The sequence below is a fragment of the Xiphophorus maculatus genome, chromosome 4 (genome assembly GCF_002775205.1).
Source record: "Xiphophorus maculatus strain JP 163 A chromosome 4, X_maculatus-5.0-male, whole genome shotgun sequence".
NCBI classification, from domain to species: Eukaryota; Metazoa; Chordata; class Actinopteri; order Cyprinodontiformes; family Poeciliidae; genus Xiphophorus; species Xiphophorus maculatus.
In genome coordinates, this window is record NC_036446.1 from 26789313 (window position 1) to 26810911 (window position 21599).

The window sequence follows — 21599 nt, forward strand, 5'->3', positions numbered from 1 at the left end:
ACTCTTATTAGGCCACGTACTTAATATTATGGAGAAATCCAAGTCCGGCCCTCCCGACTTCACACATTTTGACCCAAACAAGACAAAAGAAATAAAGGATCATGAACAAACAGCGACTGGAGCAAATTAACTTCTGCTCTGCGATCAAATGTTAATTAACAGTTAGTAATTAACTGCATGAACACAAGTTTTTGAAGTCGTTCCTGAAAGGAATTATTCCGAATTTTCTGCCTAATTACTTTAATTATGAGCACATGACAAATGTTTTAGCTATAATTAAGTTGCTTCAGACACCCATTTGTCACCGGATTTTTTTATTAAATGCAATCCCTAAACATCCTGGATAAATAAAGTTTCCTTCCTTGTAAGAGCTGAGTTTTGAAGTAAAGAGAACATAAAATCTGTCTCTTAGTCTTCTCTTCATGTATTATCCATTTTATATTTAATGATTGGCTCTCTTCAGGTTCAAAGAGCTTAACCAGATCTTAGGTGCTTTTAAGTCCCTTTGTGGCGACTCAGAGTTCGATCAGTCTCACTGTGATTACCACAGGAAGTATAATTGTATCTTTAAAAATTGTTGTGCATTTCATTGGTTGATTATGATTCAACCAGAGGGTCAGGACTCGTGGCTGTTGAGAAATGATTGCTTCCTGGAGGTTTGGACTCTGTTGAGGTTTTAAATTTGACCCAGCCGCTAACATTTGCCTGTGACGTATGTACTGCACCAGTTCTACGCTATGAGACTTATTGGAAATTGCCTGCGCTGTAAACAGTCATCCTCCAATGCGAAAAGAGAAATGTGGAGCCGAGTGAGGCGGCCATTAAGATTCAATGTTTGGAAGCGTGACCTATCACTTCCTCGGCTGTCATTATTAAAACTACAGGCAGACTACAACTCTAAAGAAGCGCAGAAAATCGCCGTTATCGTTCACTACTTCTCCTCCTGTTTGCCGAATGTCCCCATTGAACTTCTACCTGGGAATCCAATTCAATGGGAAATAGCCAAGACTGTGCTGACGCAAAATTATAATGGAGCAGAATTGTTCAGGAAGGCAATGGCTAGGCTGCTCCAAAACGTCTGGAGCCATGAACTGAAACTGAAAGACGGTTGACTGCTCAAGCCATGTTGGGGGTCAGTCGTTTCATCAAGCTGAAGAATTCAACTTTTTTTCAAATAAAAATTTGGGTGCTGTTTCAGTCCATCTATGGTATAGAAACAGCTGAGTCAGTAGAGAAACTTGTCTATTTCCCACCTTTATCTATGATCATGACTGAAATGTAGAGCGTTGGTCTTAAACTGCATTCCTCGAGAGTCAGAGTCCTGCAACTTATAGATGTCCCTTGTCCTCCACACTTGAATTAGATGGTGAAACTGCCTACTAGCGTACAGTCAAGCTTTACAAAGCTCTGCTAATGAGCTTATATTGGAGCCTGGTGTGCAGAAGCAGGGAGACATCTAAATGTTGCAGAACACCGGCCCTTGAGGACCGAAGTTTGAGAACAGTGGTGTAGAGGGACGTCTGATTTCCCCCTTGTCCGGATCTTAGGTAAGCAAATATGGGGAACCAACCCGTGGCTACAGGGAAGCATAAAAAGGATTTAATCCACGCAACATACGGACATTAAAACAAGCCCTTAGCGCCTTTATGAACAGGCAGGCTTGCATTATAATAAGATCAGCATTCATCATTTCTTCTCTCAGTGGTTTTTAATGTTGCAGGCGATCTGTTTGTGCAGTTTACCGACCATTAGACTCTGACTGTGTTCGGTGACACTCGTTATGGCACCTGCTCTGACTGAGGGGACTTCATCACAGATGGACCGAGGTAATTGGCGACGCCATTCTCCCGGGCGATCCAGATGTTCTGGAGATCCTTTGCATTCGCTTCCATTAATGTTGAATATCTGATTAGAATGCCTTCGGTGTTACTTTGTCCTTTTCACTCCTCTTGATGAGATCATTTCAGAACCCATTGCCCTGACTCATGCAGTTTTACAGAAAAAGATCGACATTAAATGAATAAAAATTTGAATTCAAAGTCTGAGAGAGAATGATGACGTTATCAGAGCGCATTGTTGCTTCACGGTTTGTGATCAGCATCCAGATGCGAGCCCCGCCCTCCAGCAGCTCAGTCGGCATGCAGCGTCTTCGCTGTGTTTGCTGTCTGTGTTTGCTGCTGATTATTTAGTCTGTCATTCGCAGCATCTGCCTCTGCTCCAGACGTATCTAATGAACTCTGAAGGTGCGTTGCGTCTCACATCTACACAGACAGATTTGCAGCGCTGATCGTGTCAGATCGTTCACCGTGAACGCTGCTACCAACGTTCACTGGAGCATCTAAAGAGATTCTCACATAGACACAGAAAGGGCCGACCTCTTTTTAACCGTTTAAGGGTTTACATTTGTGACAGATGCGTCAAGTTTGTTTGTGATAGCAGATTTCAGCAACAAGGCAGTTCAAAGTGCTTTATGTCATAGAAACATCATACAGTCACCAATTGTGAAACAAGCAATAAACATTACATTTTGTCAAATGCCATCATCAATACACAAATATGGAACTTATAAGTGAAATGTTATTCTGTACTTGTTGTTTATCTTGTTATATTCTAGTTTGGTCAGACATTTTTATGTTTATAACCCAAATCAAAACATAGAAAGTTTGGTTGGGCAGTAAATAAAAAACAATATATATCACAATAAGCACATGATCAGTATCAATATATAGTACATCTGATGGAATATTCAATATATAGAGAACATTCACAACCACACAGCATTCTGGGAGATGTAGGCAGAGGAGTGGCTTTAGCCGCTTAACCTCTTATGGCCAGCTAAGAAAGGTTGGTGACATCAACTAACTCACTCATGCTTTGGTTACCTAGCAACAACCTGTTGAATACAGCAGCAGTTTCAGCTTTTGTTGCCGTGCTTCATAACTGCTTAAAAATAAAGAATAAAAAACAGTGTAAAACTGTGGATCAAACAGGAAACGTTATTACACTAGTTTGGCAATATTATAGATATTTAAAAAAAAAACCTAATCAATATTGAAAGTTATCGACTGTTATAAAACATCTATATTATGATAGATTTTTCAGCCATATTGTCCAGCTCTAATAGAGCGTATTCAGATTTGTAAATTAAGCATCACTTTATGTACATCCAGCATGTTCCAGAATCATCTGCACCGCTGTGAACTTATTTACACACATCGAAACACTGGTGTTTATGATCGGTAACTTCGATCAAAAACACACATCTCATTTGTGTGTGGAGATGGCGGTGGGGGGAAAGAGCCGCTAACTGGTGCTAATTTGCCACGCCGTCACACCTCTTGACGAGGTAAACGATGATGAATTCTCCTGGCCACGGCGACCGACATCACCGCCTCCGTCTGCAGCTGTGTCTTCGGAAGCATCTGCTGCTCTCAAGCTGCCACTCTGCAGAGCAGACAGGAGCGAACTCACATGAGCACGACGAGTTAGCTCGTGTGCGGATATGAGTTCACAAAGAAAATGATCAGACACGCTATAGAATATTTACACCAATCCTGATGACTTGCTCCTATTTCCGACACTTGGGAGGGTAATTAAACTCTTTGAACTTTCTTTCTGATTTAGTGACGTTACGATTGCAAACTTTAAGAAATCTTATTGGGATTTCATGTGACGTGGAGTTAAAGAGGAGACCACATGCTTTTCAATTGTTTGCGCATCTATATGCAGGCAATCTGGATTGTTCTTGTGTGGAACAATTAAAGGAGACTAAATCTCGCTTTGCAATGACTGTTTTTTTTTTTAATCTTCTTGCCTTAGCTGCAGTCTCGTATATTTAAGAAGCAGACACCCATGGGAAGGTTTTTAAGAAAAGAAAAAATAATTTTTTTTTTAGATTGTAAAGGTTTTTCTTTGAGTGTCGACCGATCAGTAATAAACCTTGTAAATGGAAAATAAATCTGTCTAAATAACTGCACTGCGGTGGTTCTCCATTTTTCATCCGGCTTTGGACGAGCCTCTCGGCTTTATACATGTTTATAAGGCCTGTCTGCCCCGTCTGCTCCTCACTCCATCAATTCTGCTGAGGAAGATGTTCCCATTTTCTTCTTCCGCCATCCTCCATCCATCTCATTTCCTGTCAGGCTGCACTTGCTGGGGCTGGAGCATAAACAGACCAACGGGGGCTGACCCCGATAGCATCTTCAAATGTGCCAGCAACACGGCCAGATAAGAAACCCGGCAGCCGCGCTGTCCCTCTTTACCAACCAGAGCTCCCTGAAATGTGCAAGATGGAACGGAGGAGAGGAAGGCCGATAGAGGAGGATGGATGTCGAGTCCTGGAATCACGCGAGGAATTAGAAACCGCCCGGGAGGGAAGGAGGAGGTCAAAGTGATGGAAAGATGCCATGTGAGGAGGTTTCATCCATTTATCTCGTACCAACAGCAGGACAGGGTGCGTTTGTTTTGTTTATCTGGGTGATCCGGTGAACTTTGGTTGGAGGTCTTCTGACCTGAAGGAAACGCCTCGCGAAAGATGAGAGAAAGTTAATTTTGCAAGCTTTGGAATGATTGACAGTCGCTTTATTATCACACAAGTGAGACCGGTGATGCTGGAGCATGCTCAGACGAGCCTTCTCCCTCTACCTGATAAGAAATGGAGAGAGAGGAGGGAGGTGAGGTGGAAAGCGTGCGTGTAGAAACACACGCTTATCTGTGGGAGGACGCCTGGGAATGTCCTCTCCCACAGTCTCCCCTGGCAACGACCTCTGACAAAGGTTAGCCTCCAAAATGGCTCAAGATTGAGCCAAATTCCCTTTAATAAAATAAGACACTTTAACATGATTAAAGGTCCTAATGCAATCAGTATTGTGTTCATCTACAACTCAATTAGCTTTAATGAAAAGGGCCCCTCGGTTAGATACTGTGGGGTGTTAAACAGGTTTAGTCCCAAAGTGCTTCTCTGCTTGAAAAGTGAAAAGTTCCCCTCCCGCAGACTCCCCTCATTGTTTGATATCCGATACGGGGTGTGCTTTCCAATATGGCCGCTGGGAAAAAAGATAGGATTTTTCACAGGACAGGACAGGAGGATATAAATGGTTGAGAAAAATCTTGACTTTAATAAAACAAAACCTTGATCTTTGCAAATTTTGGGGGGAAAACTGAAAAGTCCTTTTTTTTTTTTTTGCTTTTACAAACTGAGTTAATGTTTCATAAACCCTGAGCTGTAGTTTAAAGAAGTTGGAATCAGCGCTGGATATTTCCGTCTGGGTTTTAATTAGACCTTTGTTTGGACTTCTATGCATGTCTAACTTTAATGGTGCTCCTAAAGTCAAAACATCAGTGAAAATGTCCCACGTCCCACGTTTTTCTCAAAGCAATCTGTTTCATGAGGCATGTGAAGGATATAATTATCAGATTCAGGTTGGACCTGGTCTTTTTTGTTTTTGTTTTTTTATGTCAGATCTTAAATTACAGGTGTTCAAATTCAGACGAGATTGATGAATTACAGAAAGTGAAATAACCCTTTAGCTCTGGAGCAAATCCTACGAAGGATGGATGGATGGACGGACGTACAGATAGATGGATGGATGGACAAACAATAAGATAGATAGTTTATGGACTGACAATGGAGGGATGGATGGACAAAATATGGAGAAAAGTCTTTTGGATGGATGGTGGATAAAGGGTTTGTGAATCCAAATGGAAGGCTGGTTATAAAACCAAATATGTTGACAGTTGTCTTAATTGACAACATTTATGAACGTAGCGTTGCTGTATTGTATGTAAACCACATCGATTAACACATCTAATTAAACACGTTTATGGAACTGAAACGAATCGAAAAGCAGATATGATAACCGTGAGCCTTGTCTTGGTGTTGGTGTGTCTGTTGGTCACCCTTCATCACGGTTTAGCACCTGTCTGTTCTCACAACAGGTAATCAGGAGCTGCCAACAATCTCACCCCGACGTGTCACTTCTCATTTACACTCTGTTGATTGTTGGATTTTATTGTTCCTTTCCTCGTCTCTCTCGCTGGCTCCTGAAACTCGGCTCGGAGAATGCGCTCCTTGTCACAGCTGTAACAAGTGTAACAAAGAGACTGTTTGGTGACATTTATTTGGAGCGGTTTTCTACGCTGTCTGTTTGTCTGAGTCGAGTCACAGTAAAAAAAAAAAAAAATGGAGAGAAATTGTCGCCTCAGCTGTTCTCCCGAACTGCAGCTGCGCCCTGCGGCGAGTCCCCTGATTGTCATAAATGTTTAGAAGGTCGCTCTTTGTTCAACATCTGGCCTGCATGCAGCGTGGTTTAGCATTCCCAAACTTCCCTCCCCGTTCCTACAGAGTCCTCGACCTCCTTTAAGAGGTCGAACACTCTTAGCTGGGCCGCGGATCAAGCCTTTGATCACACCACTGCTACTTCTTTTTGGAGCTTTGTGAATTTCTGTTTCATATACCCTGACATGGTGTGTCATTCTTGGACACCAGCTGGCCTCTGATGCTTTTACTTTTCCCTTTGCAGACACGGTTTGAGGTCAGGATATGTTTTTTTTTTTCTTCCTCTCATCTCCTGCATCCAAGAGCCATTTATACAGCCCAGAGGTTAAAACAAGCTTCCCTGTGTGGCTGCTGTGGAACGCTGTTTATTCATCTAATGTTTGTTTCTCTGGTGCGTGTGTAGAGATCACAAGCCGCTGTGTATCAAGAGAATATGCATGCCTTTATGGATCAATCAGGCTAGTGTTTAACCTTCGGGGTTTTTATTACCCGATGTGCTAAGGCACCAGTTTCTTTGAGTTTATTTATTTTGTCAGACAGCTGTTTGGATCTGAAGCTTCACTTCACCTCTGTTTTGGGGGTGGGCAATGTGGACTTCAAATTTTATCGCATTATTTTGTGGTACTATTGTGATAACGATAAAAGTGACATGAAGACTTTTTATTACTTGCTTTTTAGAGTGATGTATGTCTGTGATAGTCCCACAAACACAAATACTGCTCTTGAAAAACATTCCTATTTGTAATGTGCTTCTTTAGGCCACAAAGTATATATTCTATGTATCAAATGTATTGATATTTATTGATGTTGTTATTGAACAAACAATGGACAAACTGGTAAAACTGACAGTCCCAACAATACGGATGGTTTTGGGGGTGGTTTAATCATCATTACCGTGGTCAAATTTATCACGATAAATGATGAACGATACCATAAATGATGAACGATACGATAAATGCCCACCCCTAGTTTTGGGATATCACACACAGTAGAATACAGTGAAATCTAGGCTTATAAAAAGGCCAAATCTGAAAGTTCAAGAGGTGCTAATGCTACTCCAAGTCATTGTCTTGGACTGTGTTATGCTTTACCCAACATTGCGTTACCCACTTAATGCAGTCACTCTTCATCATCCGCCCTGCTGGTATAACAGACTAATAGGTTGAGATGACACAATCAGGCTTTTGCATGTCATTATTTCCTCACTGTGTCAGGCCTGTCAGGCATCATACATGATGAATAAGCTCTGCGACTTCCTTAATAGATTCCAATGCAACATTCATTAATTAATCCTGTTTTGCTTCTTGTCGTTCTTGGGAGACCTCCCACCTATCACCGCCTGGCAGGATGAAGGCTGCCGACGCCTTTTACAGTCGGGAAAGTCTGCAAACATTTCTTTTTCTGACTGAAACAAGAAAGCATCGAGTTCTGCTTATATGTGTATTTTAGGAAACAGCCACAGTATCACTTGTCAGACATGTCTGCTGCTACTTCCGCAATTTGTGCCACTCAGACATTAGGTAGACGCTGAGGAGATCATCCACACACCGAAATTGGCAACAGCAAACTTCCTTTTTGCTGCAGAGCCATTTAGCATGCACAACCTGTCTCTTAAGAAATGCAACCACTGAAAAGCCACTAGCAAAATTGATTGGGAGACAACAGTGTTATGGCTTTTTTATGTGGAGGCAATGCCTTCAAGTATTTCAGGAGGTTTTAAAATGAAGTCTAATAAAAGTTTGATAGCAGATGCCGTGGAGGAAATGTAAGAAGAAACGTGTTCACTAACTTCATTTCTGATGTCTGTGCTTGTGAATGGAGGCTTGCAAATATATATTGGGAACATTTGTGTATCAGTTGAAAAGATCAGGAATGTAGCAAATAGGTGGTCCTTTTTAAAAAAAAAATATTTTAAATTATTTAATTGAAAAGTATGACACAGCATGAGGGTGGAGATTAAAACTGTTGTGCATCCAGCAATGGCTGCATTTTTGCACAAGGCTATTCTGTAGCCAATGGTAACTCAGAGGCCAGGGCTGGCTAATAAGAAAGAGACTACTCATTTGCATTAGCATTAGCATTGGAGAGGAGAGACTTAGCATGCAGGCTATCACTCAATACCTCCTCCCTCTGCTGCCCATTAGCACTGATTGTTTGTTCTTAGCATTAGAGAGGCAAATGACTAGTCACTCAATGCCTGCTCCCTCTGCTATAGGTTGTTAGTGTTAGCATTAGAGAGGCTAATGACTGGCATGCACAGGCAAAGAAATATTCATACACAATAATAGCTTTAATAATATTGAGCATTTAGGTTTTATATTTAATATTTATGCTGGATATCGAGTTGGATTCCAGTAAATAGTGTTAAAAAAAAACTAATTCCAATCGAGTGGTGCCTGTGGCTTTAAGATATTGTATGTCAACCATTTTTTTTATAAAGATTTATTAAGAAAAAAACACACAAACAAAAATGTGTCCATTCTAGTTGGTGACCAGCCTGAGCATGCTAGCTGTTAGCCTCTTTGATGCTAACACAAGTGAGTGATTTCTTTCTCATTTGCCAGTGCTGGCTGCTCGCTCAGTCAGCTACCAGTAAGAAAACTGCAACTATAAACAAAGGGTTTCATGAAACTTGAATAAGGAACATTTGAAATATGTTAAACATTTGACGCCATCAGAAATGTCAATTAATTATCACAATTTGCAAAACTTACCTTTATAGACTGTAAATATAGCATAGATGGCAAATATACAAATATGTGTTCAGACACACAGTGAGCAGGATGTCAAATGGAAGCCAAAGAGAAACTCGGCTGCAGACCTGCGTCATGGGGCGGCATGTTGGGGGTCGCCAAGTCTCCATAACAACCACTAGAAGCCATCTACATGACAACCGGTTATTTGGGGATGTGCCAAGAAAAGGTCTTTCCTCTCAGCTCACAACAAGCATAAATATGAAGAACTTGCTAACTTTGTTAGGTCAGTAATTAATTGATTGCGTTTTGGTCAGATGAGACTAACTGAGGTTTTTTTTACTAACAGACATGAAACAAAAGGTGAAATGTGTGGAAAAGAACCTCTTTCCAAGAAGATGTGTGATGCTGTGGGTCTGTTTATTTTATGAAGTTTTTGGTGGTCTTCTTAGTGCATGGTGTCACGCTTTGAAATAGCAATTTATATTATAAATAATGATGGCCATTATCAGAAAACTGAACATGAGTGCAACATATAAGATATACAAACAATAAACACAAAATTTGACCTATTTCCAATGTTTATCTCAGTTTCTAGATCCTAAATGCTGTGGAAAACCTAAAGAGAAAAGTGCATATAATTGGAAACAGCACTTTCATCACTCAGACACTATTTGAAATGTATATTTTTAGCCTTTTACCATCTCTCACCTTCCCATTCATCGAATCTACACTGCAAAAATACAAAATCTTAAGTACTTTTGGTCTAGTTTCTAGTTCAGTGTTAAGGATCAGTAATACCTTAATATTGATGAAAAAGTACAAATCATTTTCCTCATTTTATGAGTTCCACTGTCAGATTATTTCACTTGCTAGTATTTTTTTAATCAATATTAAGAAATTTCTAACTTAAAATAAGCTCCTAGCTCATGCTGAAAACGTACTTGTAAGTCAGCTTTGTCTTTTTTAAATTGTACTATTAAATATTTGTGATATGAACTACGCCACAAACACCCAGTAGGATTTTGTGTGAACTTTTACTGGTGTTGAACCTGTGACTTCTCTGACTGAAGAGGGTATTTTCTCTGGCCGAAGAGCTTTCATTTGGCCCAGTCCGTTATTGCAAAATTCATAAATACACCCACAACACTCCGATTATCTGTCTTTGGGTGGACATGTCGCCAAACTGAAAGAGATGTGTTGATAATGGAGGACAAAAAGCGTGTTATTATTGCACCCTTCGGATTGCAGTGTGTACGCTCCCAGCACATTTGTAACAGTCAGTGCTTCCAGGAATTATTTTGACAAGAAGGGTTTTAATTTACTTTTCAAGAGTACCCACTTTTCTTCAGCTTGACTTGCGTACTTCAATTTCAGGTATTGATTTCCCACATTTCTCCCAATGACTTTCAATAGTCCCCGGAGAATGAGCGTGAATTTGTTGGGTTGAGCGAGGCGGAGACGGGGAGCAATAAATGGATGCGTGACAGGAGGGCCTTTCTGGCTCTCCTCTGGGATTTGTTTCTTCCTAATTGTTTAGGAGCACTAAATGTCAAATCTGGAGACGAGACCGTTTCCATTAATGGCAGCGGACTGACAAAAAGCCCCAAATCATTTAAGGTCGATAGAATGGTCTTTTATCATTAGAATTCATTTTGGATGGTAAAATTTTCAGTCTAAAAGGAAATACACTATATATGTGTGATTACTTACTGTTTGCTGCAGAGGTTATTTCTTCATTGGCCACATTTTAATACATCTTCGATTAGAAAAACAATCCAAAATGTGTCAATTATTAGATCTTTTTTCTTGAACTTAAAGAAATAACCTTGACTGTTTGCTAATTCTCACTGGGTGGAACCAGGTTGTCTGCTTCAAGGTAGTGAAGGTTTCAAAATCACAAAACAAATTCAGCAGTCATATGCTCTATATGACTGGAGTTACTACCAGGTGTGTATGCTGAGTCAAAAAAGAACAATGACTCAAGCTTTTTCTTTTCTTAAAAAAAAAAAATCTATTTATGATGAATTATGCAGGTAAAGAATAAAAATAAATGATCATTTCTAAAGTTTGATATAATTGTGTATTATTTTCGGAACACTATTACATCCTGTTTCTGGTGATTGTGGTGCTGATCTTATGTGAACTCTGGCTGGTAAAACAAAAATACATTTATTGGAGGTCTATTGGTTACAAATACCATTTGTTGGGATCCTTTAACAATACCTCCTTACAGCAAACTGTGGGTAGATTATAAAAGCTCACTTTACATCATTTGGTAAAAGTAAGTATGAAAATATCACCTTCCAACCCAGACAAAATGGCTCTGTAATTTCCTACAAAATTTTCAACCCAAAAAGTGTGAAACATTTAAAACTATGAAGGTATGATGTGGTAAAAGGGTGAAATGACCTACACAAAAATGAACAAAAATCAAACTATATTTATAAACAAATGCTGAAAACAAGCATCTAGATTTAGCAAGTCAGCCTACCCAAGGCTACCAAAGCAGGTGTTAGCATTGTAGCTAGCTAACTCCAGCTCCTTAGCTTTATAGTTATATTTTAAAAATACCAACAAAAACGCAATCTTCAGTAAATGTAGTTGTCATTTGTTCTCCATTTTTGCATAACTCAAACACCATTTTTTAAAATGGTGTCTTTTGAAATAGCCTGATGATTTCCAACGTTTTAGCTCAGACAAACTTTGAGTTTAAACTGAAGTCTTAACACGATATCAGGCCTTGAACTTTGACATTTATACGCAGTAAACATCCTTGCACTAATCTTCATCCGAGTGGTTTGGATTGCAACACTTGTCCAGTTTCTTGCAAGGCCTCCAGTTGTGGCTCATCGTGTGCGAGCTCAGTTCGGTACTTGGTGTTTACGTCTCACAGTGTTTGCAGGTTTTCACCACCGATGTCTGGATTTCATTGAAATCAAGTGCGCCCGAAGAGTAAGAATCTGCTCACTTTTTCCATGTCGAACTGAATAAATTTGACATAGAAAGTGATTTACAGCTTCGTGTCATGAATGGATTTTTATCATGTTTTTAAATCTTAATCTAATTAGAGTTGGAAGATATTGGCAGCACTTGTGATAGCAAATATTTACATAAAATCCATCAACAAATTAATTTTTGAAAGGGGAAAGAGAAAGAAATGCATGCCTAATTTTCCTCTAATTAGTCCCACCGGGTAATTTATATGTTAATAGAAAATGTTGAATTAATGGGTAAAATCCGCCTCCATAAAGAGGCGGAAGTGCTCCGTTTAGTTGATTCATTCCAGCTTTTACCTATAAAATTTCTCCTAGTTCCCTGGATGGTATTTCCTCATATGTCATAATATATTTTTGCACCAGAAAAGGTTTATTTTTTCTTTTCTCAAATCAGTCCAGACTCTGCATACGCAACAAAATTCCCTGTGCACATTTAAAAATATATATAAGCCTGACTTTTTTTTTTTTGTCGTTTTTGTTTTTTAATTATTCACTCTGACTCTGGTAGAAAAATACGTAACAAAGAGCAAATCCAAGGTGAAAGGAAACCGTTACACAGTCAGTTGGATCTCGGGGGAAATCCCTAAAGCCTCTTGCATATTCCTTTAATCTGCTCATTTTTATTCCATACCTGATTTTAATTAAGAACAGTAGGAGCCGCTCCAAGTGCATGCCTATCTGTGTGTGTTAGTGTATCTTGTGTGAGGCGGCGGTATACAGGCATTATGCTGGTCGGTTGCGCTTTGTAGCGTCGCTCCTTTCTGCTAATCTTCGTCCAGTGACGGACACTTTGCTTCATTAACATATGATTATAAGCTCCACAGACAAAGCCACGCAGGAAGACCTCACTACTAACGTCTGATTCCATTCCCTTTGTTCCATCCTCACCAGACCAAACACTTTACATTCTGGAGAAATCCACCGGTGATATCGGCATCAGCGAATTCTGCTTTCATCCTGTCGCTTTTTACGTGAACAGAGGACCCGATGAACTCTCCTCGTCCCTTCCCTTTCGAACACAGAGACTACCCTGCTCCGCTGGAGTTATTTGGTTCCTTCACACCCCGGTGATAAGACTCGAGATTGGCAGCACAGCACTTCTGTTCAATAGATCTGCTGAGCCAGGACGTGGAAAATGAAGCTCCCAGCCCAGTCGATTTAAATGGAGGATTGTGATTAATTGGAATCGATGGCGTTGGCGTTGGCTTCGGCTTCGGCGCTCCCCTCTCCCTCCGCTCTGTCTTGACCTCAGCTTAATGTGCTGATGTACAGTTTAGCACACAGTACATTCGTAACGGCGCTTTTATGAAAACCGACTGCCACTGAACAGCAGAGCCAAGCTCTGAGCACATCCGCACACCGGCACTCGCTCGCCGCCTGATGAGCGCAGCCCAGAGAGACGAGATGAGCCCGGAGGAACAAAGGGTTAGTCGATTTGGAAACCCGCCAGAGAGACCGCCAATCGGGTCAGAAAACGCTAAACCGATGGCGTGACGCAGCAGCGTTTGATCTCTGGAGGAAGCATCAGTCTCTGCTGGTAGACTTTTGTAACTCCCACCCACAAAGCGCTTAGGCCGAAGTGTGACGCAGTAAGACGTTAGACGAAGTTTTACACAAAGGTGATTTTGTTTCTGTACGAATACGAAAGGTTTGGCAATTAAAGTCAGCAAGTGGTGTTATTAAGGAATATTATCCCACGTTATTGTTAAGAAAAATGGCTACTTGTCTTTATTTTTCTGTCGAACAATAAGAGCTAAGGCTGCTTTTGTGTGAGTGTCAAAGGATTATGAAAAGCATTGAAATATACTATAAAATTAGTGTTTTAAAGAAATAGTTTTATTTTTCTAAAATCTTCATATAGCTTGGAACTTTTTCACATCTTGTTCCACAAACCTTATGATTTTTATAACGATTCATATGTTAAACCATTACAAATCAAAAAGCTGGTTTTGGCCCCAAGTCCAGCAAAATAAAAGTTCAGAGCTGCAAATGTTACATAACCCTTTTGTGAAAAGACAACATGCTTTTTTATGTTGTGTTGATTTATTATTATTATATTATTAAATTTTTTTTTGTTTGTTTGTTTCACATATTTCTCACACTTGTTTTGGAAATTTAGTGCAGAATTTATTCCAAACAAAAGCAAGCAAAAAAAACCCCAAAAGAACTTCTAAGATCTCCATTTGTTATATCTATTTTTGTTTATATTATGTCGTGATTTCTGCACCGTCTTAACAAAATTATTAATGTTATGGAAGGTCCGAAGAGCAGAGCAGCAGGTTGCAGACCACTGCACTAGACTAACATAAAGTAATCGTGAAGTAGAAGGAAAAAAGCACACATAAAACCCCCCAAATTATAGGATGCATTTGCATTAGGGTTGTTGTAAAGGAATATTATAGTAATCGAGTACTCTATGGAATATTTTTACGATTATCCGAGGAATCAGACCTCTCTCTCTCTCTCTCTCTCTCTCTCTCTTTCTCTCTCGCTCTCATTCCTACCATTCGCTCCAAAACCTTGACGACGCGATTCTGACGCCACAAAAGTTGTCGTAGTCCTACCATCGCACCGCAAAGCTCAACAATCCTTATTTGTCCCCCAAACCCTGACAAAACGCCGCACAATTCAACACCATGCTGCTAGCACTTCACAACAACTCATAGGCAGAAGTAAGAGCGCTGCCCCACCACAAATGATGATCCGGGCGGAACACGGTGCTCTACATAATTTAACGAAGCTTCAAGGCAGATACATTTTCCTTGAGAAATTTTAATAATCAAGGTACTTGAATCATTCGAGGAATCGTTTCAGCCCTAATTTGCTTACATACTGTCTTACTCTGACACCCCTAAATGTAATCCAGCGCAGGCCAGTGAAAGAGGACCTCAAGCAGAGTAGCAAACAAGAAGTGGTTCATACTTACTACGGAGGAGCTGCAGAGATCTGCAGCTCCCACTGTGAAACATGGTGATGGCAGTATCATGCTGCGGGCATGTTATGCCCGAGTTTCACAAAAATACTACTTTGAGACAGGAAAGTGATCCTAAAAATCCAGCCAGAGCTACAAGGAATGTTTCAGCTCAGAATGCGTCATGTGTTCAAACGGCCCAGTCAAAGCTCAGACCTCATAAATGCAGTGGAGAATCTATGTCAGGACTTGAAACCTGTTATAAATCCAATGAAAAATTCAACATGGTTTCAGACGCTTTCCATGTAGCCTGAATACAGGCACGCTGCACTTTCCAGCATTTTAGCCCGCATCTTGTTTACTTCATCTTAACTACGATTATGCTACATCGTCTTGGTCCATCCCTTAAAATCTCAATTTAAAAAAAGTAACAGTTTGGGACGACATGTGACAGTAATAAATGCAGATCATCATTTTAAACTTTGGATCCGCTGAGTTCTAAATCCACACGAGGATCGCGCCGCATCTGTTAATGTCGAACAATAACTCGATCCGGTGAACGTCTCCAGTCTAAATAATTCAGGTCGTTCTTTGCTGGCGCGATTATGCAGCAAGGTGATTGGCAGCTCTGACACAAAACTATCAGACAGTGGCATCAGAAAAGCCCATATTAGTCGAACTGCCGCGCTGAGATATGCCCAGAGAAGCTGCACACATCCTCCAGAGCCAGGAGAGAGTGAGGGGGGGGGCTTTATCTAAAAGTGTAATTTACCCTGGAGCCACTTTTGGCAGGGATTCAGAGTGATGTCTGCTCCAGAGAGGTGTTGTGGGTGTGGGGGAGGTGATGCTGGGGGGTGCAGACACCAAATCATCACTCAGCAAGTGCTCAGCATCACTTCCTGCATCAAAGCACAGTTACAGGAGACAAAGTTGCATTTGCGAGCAGATGAACGTTCCGCCAAACGCGGCCGCCGCTCCTCTCATCCGCAGCCACGCGGCTTAGTCCCCGCCGCTTCTCGCGCGCACGTTGCCAAGGAGACAACCGCGGCCGGCTCAGAAACTCGAGAGCCTCTCCTTGGGCAATAACGCAGCATGGTTTTCTTTTCACACTTGATTGAGAGGCCTGCTTGACTTCCCAAAACAAAGGCTCTGCTTGGCTAACAAACGGAGGACGGATGTTTTTATTTTTATAATAATTATTTTTTGCTGCCGTCTTCCACACTGTTTGGTCTCTTTTCTGGCCGCGGTTTGTTTTAAAGGAACGTTGGATGACGCCTTCAAATGCAAGTTTTTTGTTAGTTTTTTTTGTTTGTTTGTTTTTTGTTATAAATGGCTGTGTATCCATGTCTCTGCGTGGCTAATTAGCATTAGCTGTGGTTGCTTCTGTTTATTTTGAGGGCTTTCAGTGCGTTTAAATGAGCCTGCAGGAGGTCAGCGCTGACTTCTTGACCTCCGTGGTTTTGGGGGCGGTGTTCTGAATATGAACTGAAGGATTTGTTATCCATTTTTTAGCATATTTCTGTTTTTGTTATTTAAATAAATTTCTACCTGAGTGGAATCCTGTGTCAAGTTCAAGGATCCATCTGTTTTGTTTTGTTTGTTTCCTACAAGTTTGAATATGAATGGTTATGGAAATAGCTACAATATTTCCACACTTTATTTCTGATTTCATTCTTCAGCAAACTTGTCCCTCCATCCATCCTTCCTTCCACCCACCTGTCCTTCCGTCCATCTTTTCTTCTATATGTCCGTTTATCCAGCCGTCCACTTCTTGTCCATCCGTCCATTTAATGTTCATCTGTCCACTGTTTATCCGTCTATAATGCATCTATATCCGTTTATTCATCTCGCAATCCATCCACCCACAGTTTACTGTTTACACTCAGGGTATAAAAAACTTTTTGCTGTAAGTTTGGACGCAATGATTACGGAACCCTTTACGATCCCGTAATCATTCATTTGAAAGGATGTGGGGCCACAAAAATGTCAAAATTTTTATTCCATTTTTAAAAACAAACTTCTTGTGCCTTTTTGATTTCATGTGCTCAATTCTAAACTTAAAAAATTACAATTTTATTGAAATTTATTGTTTTATTTTTACAGAAAACAGGTCATTGTACATACAAAAAAATAAAGAGGGTCTTGCAAGATTGTGTTAGTGTAAAACAGGCCAACAGTTTCTACATTTTAATCGTTGATTTATTTTTTTTCTTCTTATTTGGCTTCTAAGAATTGCTGCAAAAGCAGGTCAATAGTTATGGTTCTAGTTTTTCCAAAACTAAGATGACTGCAAGAACTTTGAGAAATGGGAATCTACATTCCTCTTTTATACACTTCAAATCAGTCATCAATCAATCAAATTTTATTTGTATAGGACTTTTCAGCAACAAGGCATTTCAAAGTGCTTCATAAAAACACAAAAATACGTCAACAATAAAAACATTACATTTTGTCAAGTGCCGTCGTTACACTTCTGTTGTTTCATCCTAATCAAAGTGCCCACACTTCTAAGAAGATGTTGTTTCCTGTGAAACTAAATTGCCCTAAAAGATGAAAAAAAAACATCCATCTGCAGCGACCCACTACTCCCGATTTGCTCAATTCCAGAATTCGGCCACCCAAAATCTTTCAGAGTGAAGCACCTTGAACTCCCCTGCTGCAAAGTTAAATTACACAGAATACGCTCAGAAAGTTGCTGCTGTAACAGTGGGAAATGAAGTCTGTCTCGATTCCCTCGGTGCACAAGGAATCTCATTCACCCTGTTTTTCCTGTTTCTCCCCGTCCTTTAGGGATTCCCCGGTTCGCCAGCCAGCCGTCGCCGGCCTCCGTCCACGTCGGGGACAATCAGGTGATGGCGTGCGAGGTCAACTCGGACCTGGTTCCGTTCACGCGCTGGGAGAAGGACAAGGAGGCGTTGGAGCTGAGTGACAGGTTGATCCAGCTGCCCAGCGGGGCCCTCGTTATCAGCAACGCCTCGGAGACGGACGCCGGCCTCTATCGCTGCGTCGTGGAAAACGTGGGTTCCTCCAAGTCCAGCGACGAGGCCCCGCTGCAGACCATCCCAGGTGGAGTCAAACTCTGAGAATCGGTCCTTAATGGACACTTTTATCCTTCTTACTGTGATGTACGCAGGGTTTCCTCCAGAAAACATGCTAATCCCCTTGGTGTGGGCACTAGGGCAATCATCCAGGGGCCCACTGTTTTTTACTTGACAGAAAATTTCAAAATATCACTAGCTAATTACATGTTATTGAAAGACATTATGAACAATACTAAACACCAACTATAAAGTCTTAAAAAAGGCAAACATTAAAAAAATAAAATGAAAAGAAATATTAGTCAAGTTGTTTGCACTTCAGTTGACTCATCCTAATCAAAGGTTTTTCATCCTTTATGCGTGATTTGTCACTTTATCTGCTGAAGTTGTTAGCATGTAGACCAGTAAAGACATTACAGGGACCTCAGCCTCTCTATGGGTTCACATAATGACCACACTGTGTTTCCAACCATTCTACCAAAGTCACTGTTTCTGGTGTGCGTACCCATCCTCTCTGATTGAAATATTTAGCCTTTTGTTGATTTATGTTTTTTTTGTTATCTTCCTTGCAACCTGACATTCCAGTTTTATTGTTTAATTACAGAAATCCATTGTGTTTTCTTTATGCTGCTCATTACTTTTAGCACGAAGATGTCCGTCTAACCAGGGTGAGAGCTGGTTTAATGCTAAAGGAGCCGACTGATTCCTATTAAGTTGAATTGATGCAACAGTAACTCACTTGTTGCTACAAAGGGACGCTGAAGTCCGGCGAGGCAGGGTCTCCTCCTGCCCCTCCAGAAGGTTTATTTACTGTGCTGTTAAACGCCAGACCTCCTACCGGCACAGAGGAGATATTGGAGGCCGTAACTCTGACTTCAATAAGACCTCTGTGGGATTCTACGTCCTTTGTTCGCTCATAGATGAATTCGTGTAAGAAGAGACCTCGTGAAACCGTTTGAGGAAATTAGATTTTCCAAACGGGTCTAAGAAGACGTTTCCAATGGGAGGCAGTGATTGACGTACAGAATGTTTAGTTCTGTGTAGGCCTGTCACAATGACAAGTTTTGCTGGACGATAAATTGTCCCAGAAGTTATTGCGATAACCTGTCTTGTTTTTCTTTGAGACAGATAATGATGCAAGAACACATTCTCAGAGATCAATAAACTTTAAATTTTATTTTTTTCAAAATAAGTGTTTTACAGTGTTAAATGTAATTAACATTTAACACTGTTAAATGTTAATTTAACAGTGTTAAATTAACATTTAATTGTTAATTAATTACATTTAATTAATTACATTAATTAAATGTAATTAACATTTAACACTGGAGCTGGAAGACATTTTAAACATCCCAAATAAGTGAGCAGAACAACAGAAACAACAAATAAAATGAATTATTAAGTCACTGTAAGCAAAACTGTCCTTGATAGAAAGAGAGAGAAAGGAGAAAAACAATAAACCACGCAAATTATTGAACTCGTTTTGATTGATCATGTGATTTATTGATTTATTGCTTATTGTGACAGGCCTAGTTCTATGTCTTTATGGCTGTTTGCTGTACCCTATAAAAAAATGGACTCAGGTTGTTAACGAACACATCATTGTTATTGCTGATGTTACTCGGACTTGAAACATAATTCATTTTGATTTAGCCTTGCTGGCTTCTTTTGAAGTTTATCACTAATCATTCTTAAACTTCACTTCTCTTTTTTTTTCTCTCTGTTTTGACCCTAAACATTTATTGTATTTTCCAAAGAACCTGGAGTGGAGAGGAAGCTGGAGTTCCTGGTGCAGCCTGCGCCTGTGGCCAAGCTGCTGGGTGCTGGCGTGTTGCTGCCGTGCGTGGCCACAGGTTACCCCCCACCACACATCCGCTGGATGTTTGGAGACAAAGCGCTGGAGGAAAGGTATGAACCTCATTTAAATTGCATCAATACGTGCAGTTTAACACCTAAATGATTTTATAAAGATGGTTGTTAAATTTTCTTTCACAATTATTCAGTTATGCAGAAAAGTTTGTTTTTTTTTACTTTATTGACACCATTCCTGAAAGTTTCTCTGCTACACCAGCAGAGATAAAACTAAACATACCTGGCAGGAGAGTTACACAATATATCGAATTACAGTTTTTATCGCAACATCCATGTTGTGCAATAACACTTTTGCAAACAGAGCACTTCAATGCAATTTTAGATAAGATATTATATTTCTAGTGCGGTGCATGCCATGCATGTTGGATCATCTTTTACTGGCGTTGATGCTCACACTTGATATATGTATTATGATTGGTTGAGGTCCTGAAGCTGAAAAAAAGCATTGGAGAAAAATGTAACAAGGAAAAAGACAGATGAGAGTCAGAATTGTGCAGGTTTGTGATCACAATGGCCAGCAGGACTGTGGCAATTATATTTACACTGCTCAAAAAAATAAAGGGAACACTTAAACAGGTGTTTAACACTTAAAGTGTTCCCTTTATTTTTTTGAGCAGTATATATTAATCCAATAAAAAATAAAAAAAAGTTCATCCCAAAGGCATTTTAAATGTTGCTGTAACTCTTGCAGGAAGGATTTCTGGTAGCAGTCAGTGTTGCAACAAATCTGAAGAGGCCTCTGACTGAAGACGTTGTGGCTATAAGGCAGTTTCATGACTGTCATCATATTCTAGCAGCTCAATATCCGGCAGCAAAGACAATATTTAACGGTAACATGTCCCGGATTAATCTGTTGGTTGCTAGCAAGCGCTGCTAATCCGCCTCATTTGCTTTAGCCTTTTCCTCTTCAAATTTCTATCAGGCTATGATCAGAAAGTCAGGCACAGAAAAAAATTACAATGCAAAAATAAAAGGTCCAGTGTTTCTCACTGAGCACAAAATTATATGAGCTGTTATTAAAAAAACTGTAATTAGTTAGCCTGAAAAGTCCTGTAAACAAAGAAAACGCTTGTTAATTTTCATGTGTTGGAAAAGACAGAATCCAAATCTGTTAACTCAAAATGCCCAACCAGGAAAATCGTTCCCAGTTTTCCCATGATTGGACATATTTTGTGCTGTGTGTAGTTTAAAACAAATAAGAAAAGAAGTTCAAAGGAGAAGTGTCGAGCCTGAAAAGAACCATCTACTGCAAATCATCTGGAGTACTCACGGTTTGCCTTGGAAAAAATATTTTGCTTCTCGTCATCTAGAGGAGCAATTAACATTCTCCTCTAATCTGGAACAAACGTCAAAACTTCAAAACTGCTGAAACACTGAAACACTGAATTCTTTTAAATTAAGGCTAAACCTCACCTGTTTAGAGCTGCCTTTTATTAGTAGTCACTGGAACATCGATCAACATATTGGATGTATATCGGCTTAATGATTTTGATGATGACATTTGACAAAATGTAATGTCCATTACTTGTCTCCCAATTGCTTACCTGATATTTTTATAGTATAAAGCACTTTGAACTGCCTTGTTGCTGAATTGAAATAAACTTGACTTGGCTAAAAGTGCTGCTGACACAATATTGACCTTTTCTCCCATATTTTATAAAACAAGAAATCCTTCCTGTTTTAATAATAATAATAATAAAAACCTCACAGCCACTTTGGCAAATGTGAGAGGACTGCTTAGCGAGGGAACGGGTCCCCCAAACATTAGCTAAAGATAGCTAGAGTTTTGTAACAGCAGTGTCTTCATGT

At 40.1% G+C, this 21599-nt stretch overlaps 1 protein-coding gene across 15 annotated transcripts in view; it reads left to right on the forward strand.

Annotated features, from left to right (window-relative positions):
• Nucleotides 1-21599, forward strand: part of neo1 (neogenin 1) — a 204634-nt gene that overhangs the window by 97981 nt on the left and 85054 nt on the right. For all 15 annotated transcript variants that reach the window (XM_023332282.1, XM_023332291.1, XM_023332288.1 and 12 more), the window contains 2 exons: nucleotides 17671-17946; nucleotides 19676-19826. In XM_023332282.1, coding sequence (XP_023188050.1) covers nucleotides 17671-17946; nucleotides 19676-19826 — 427 coding nt within the window. The remainder of the gene's footprint in view (nucleotides 1-17670; nucleotides 17947-19675; nucleotides 19827-21599) is intronic.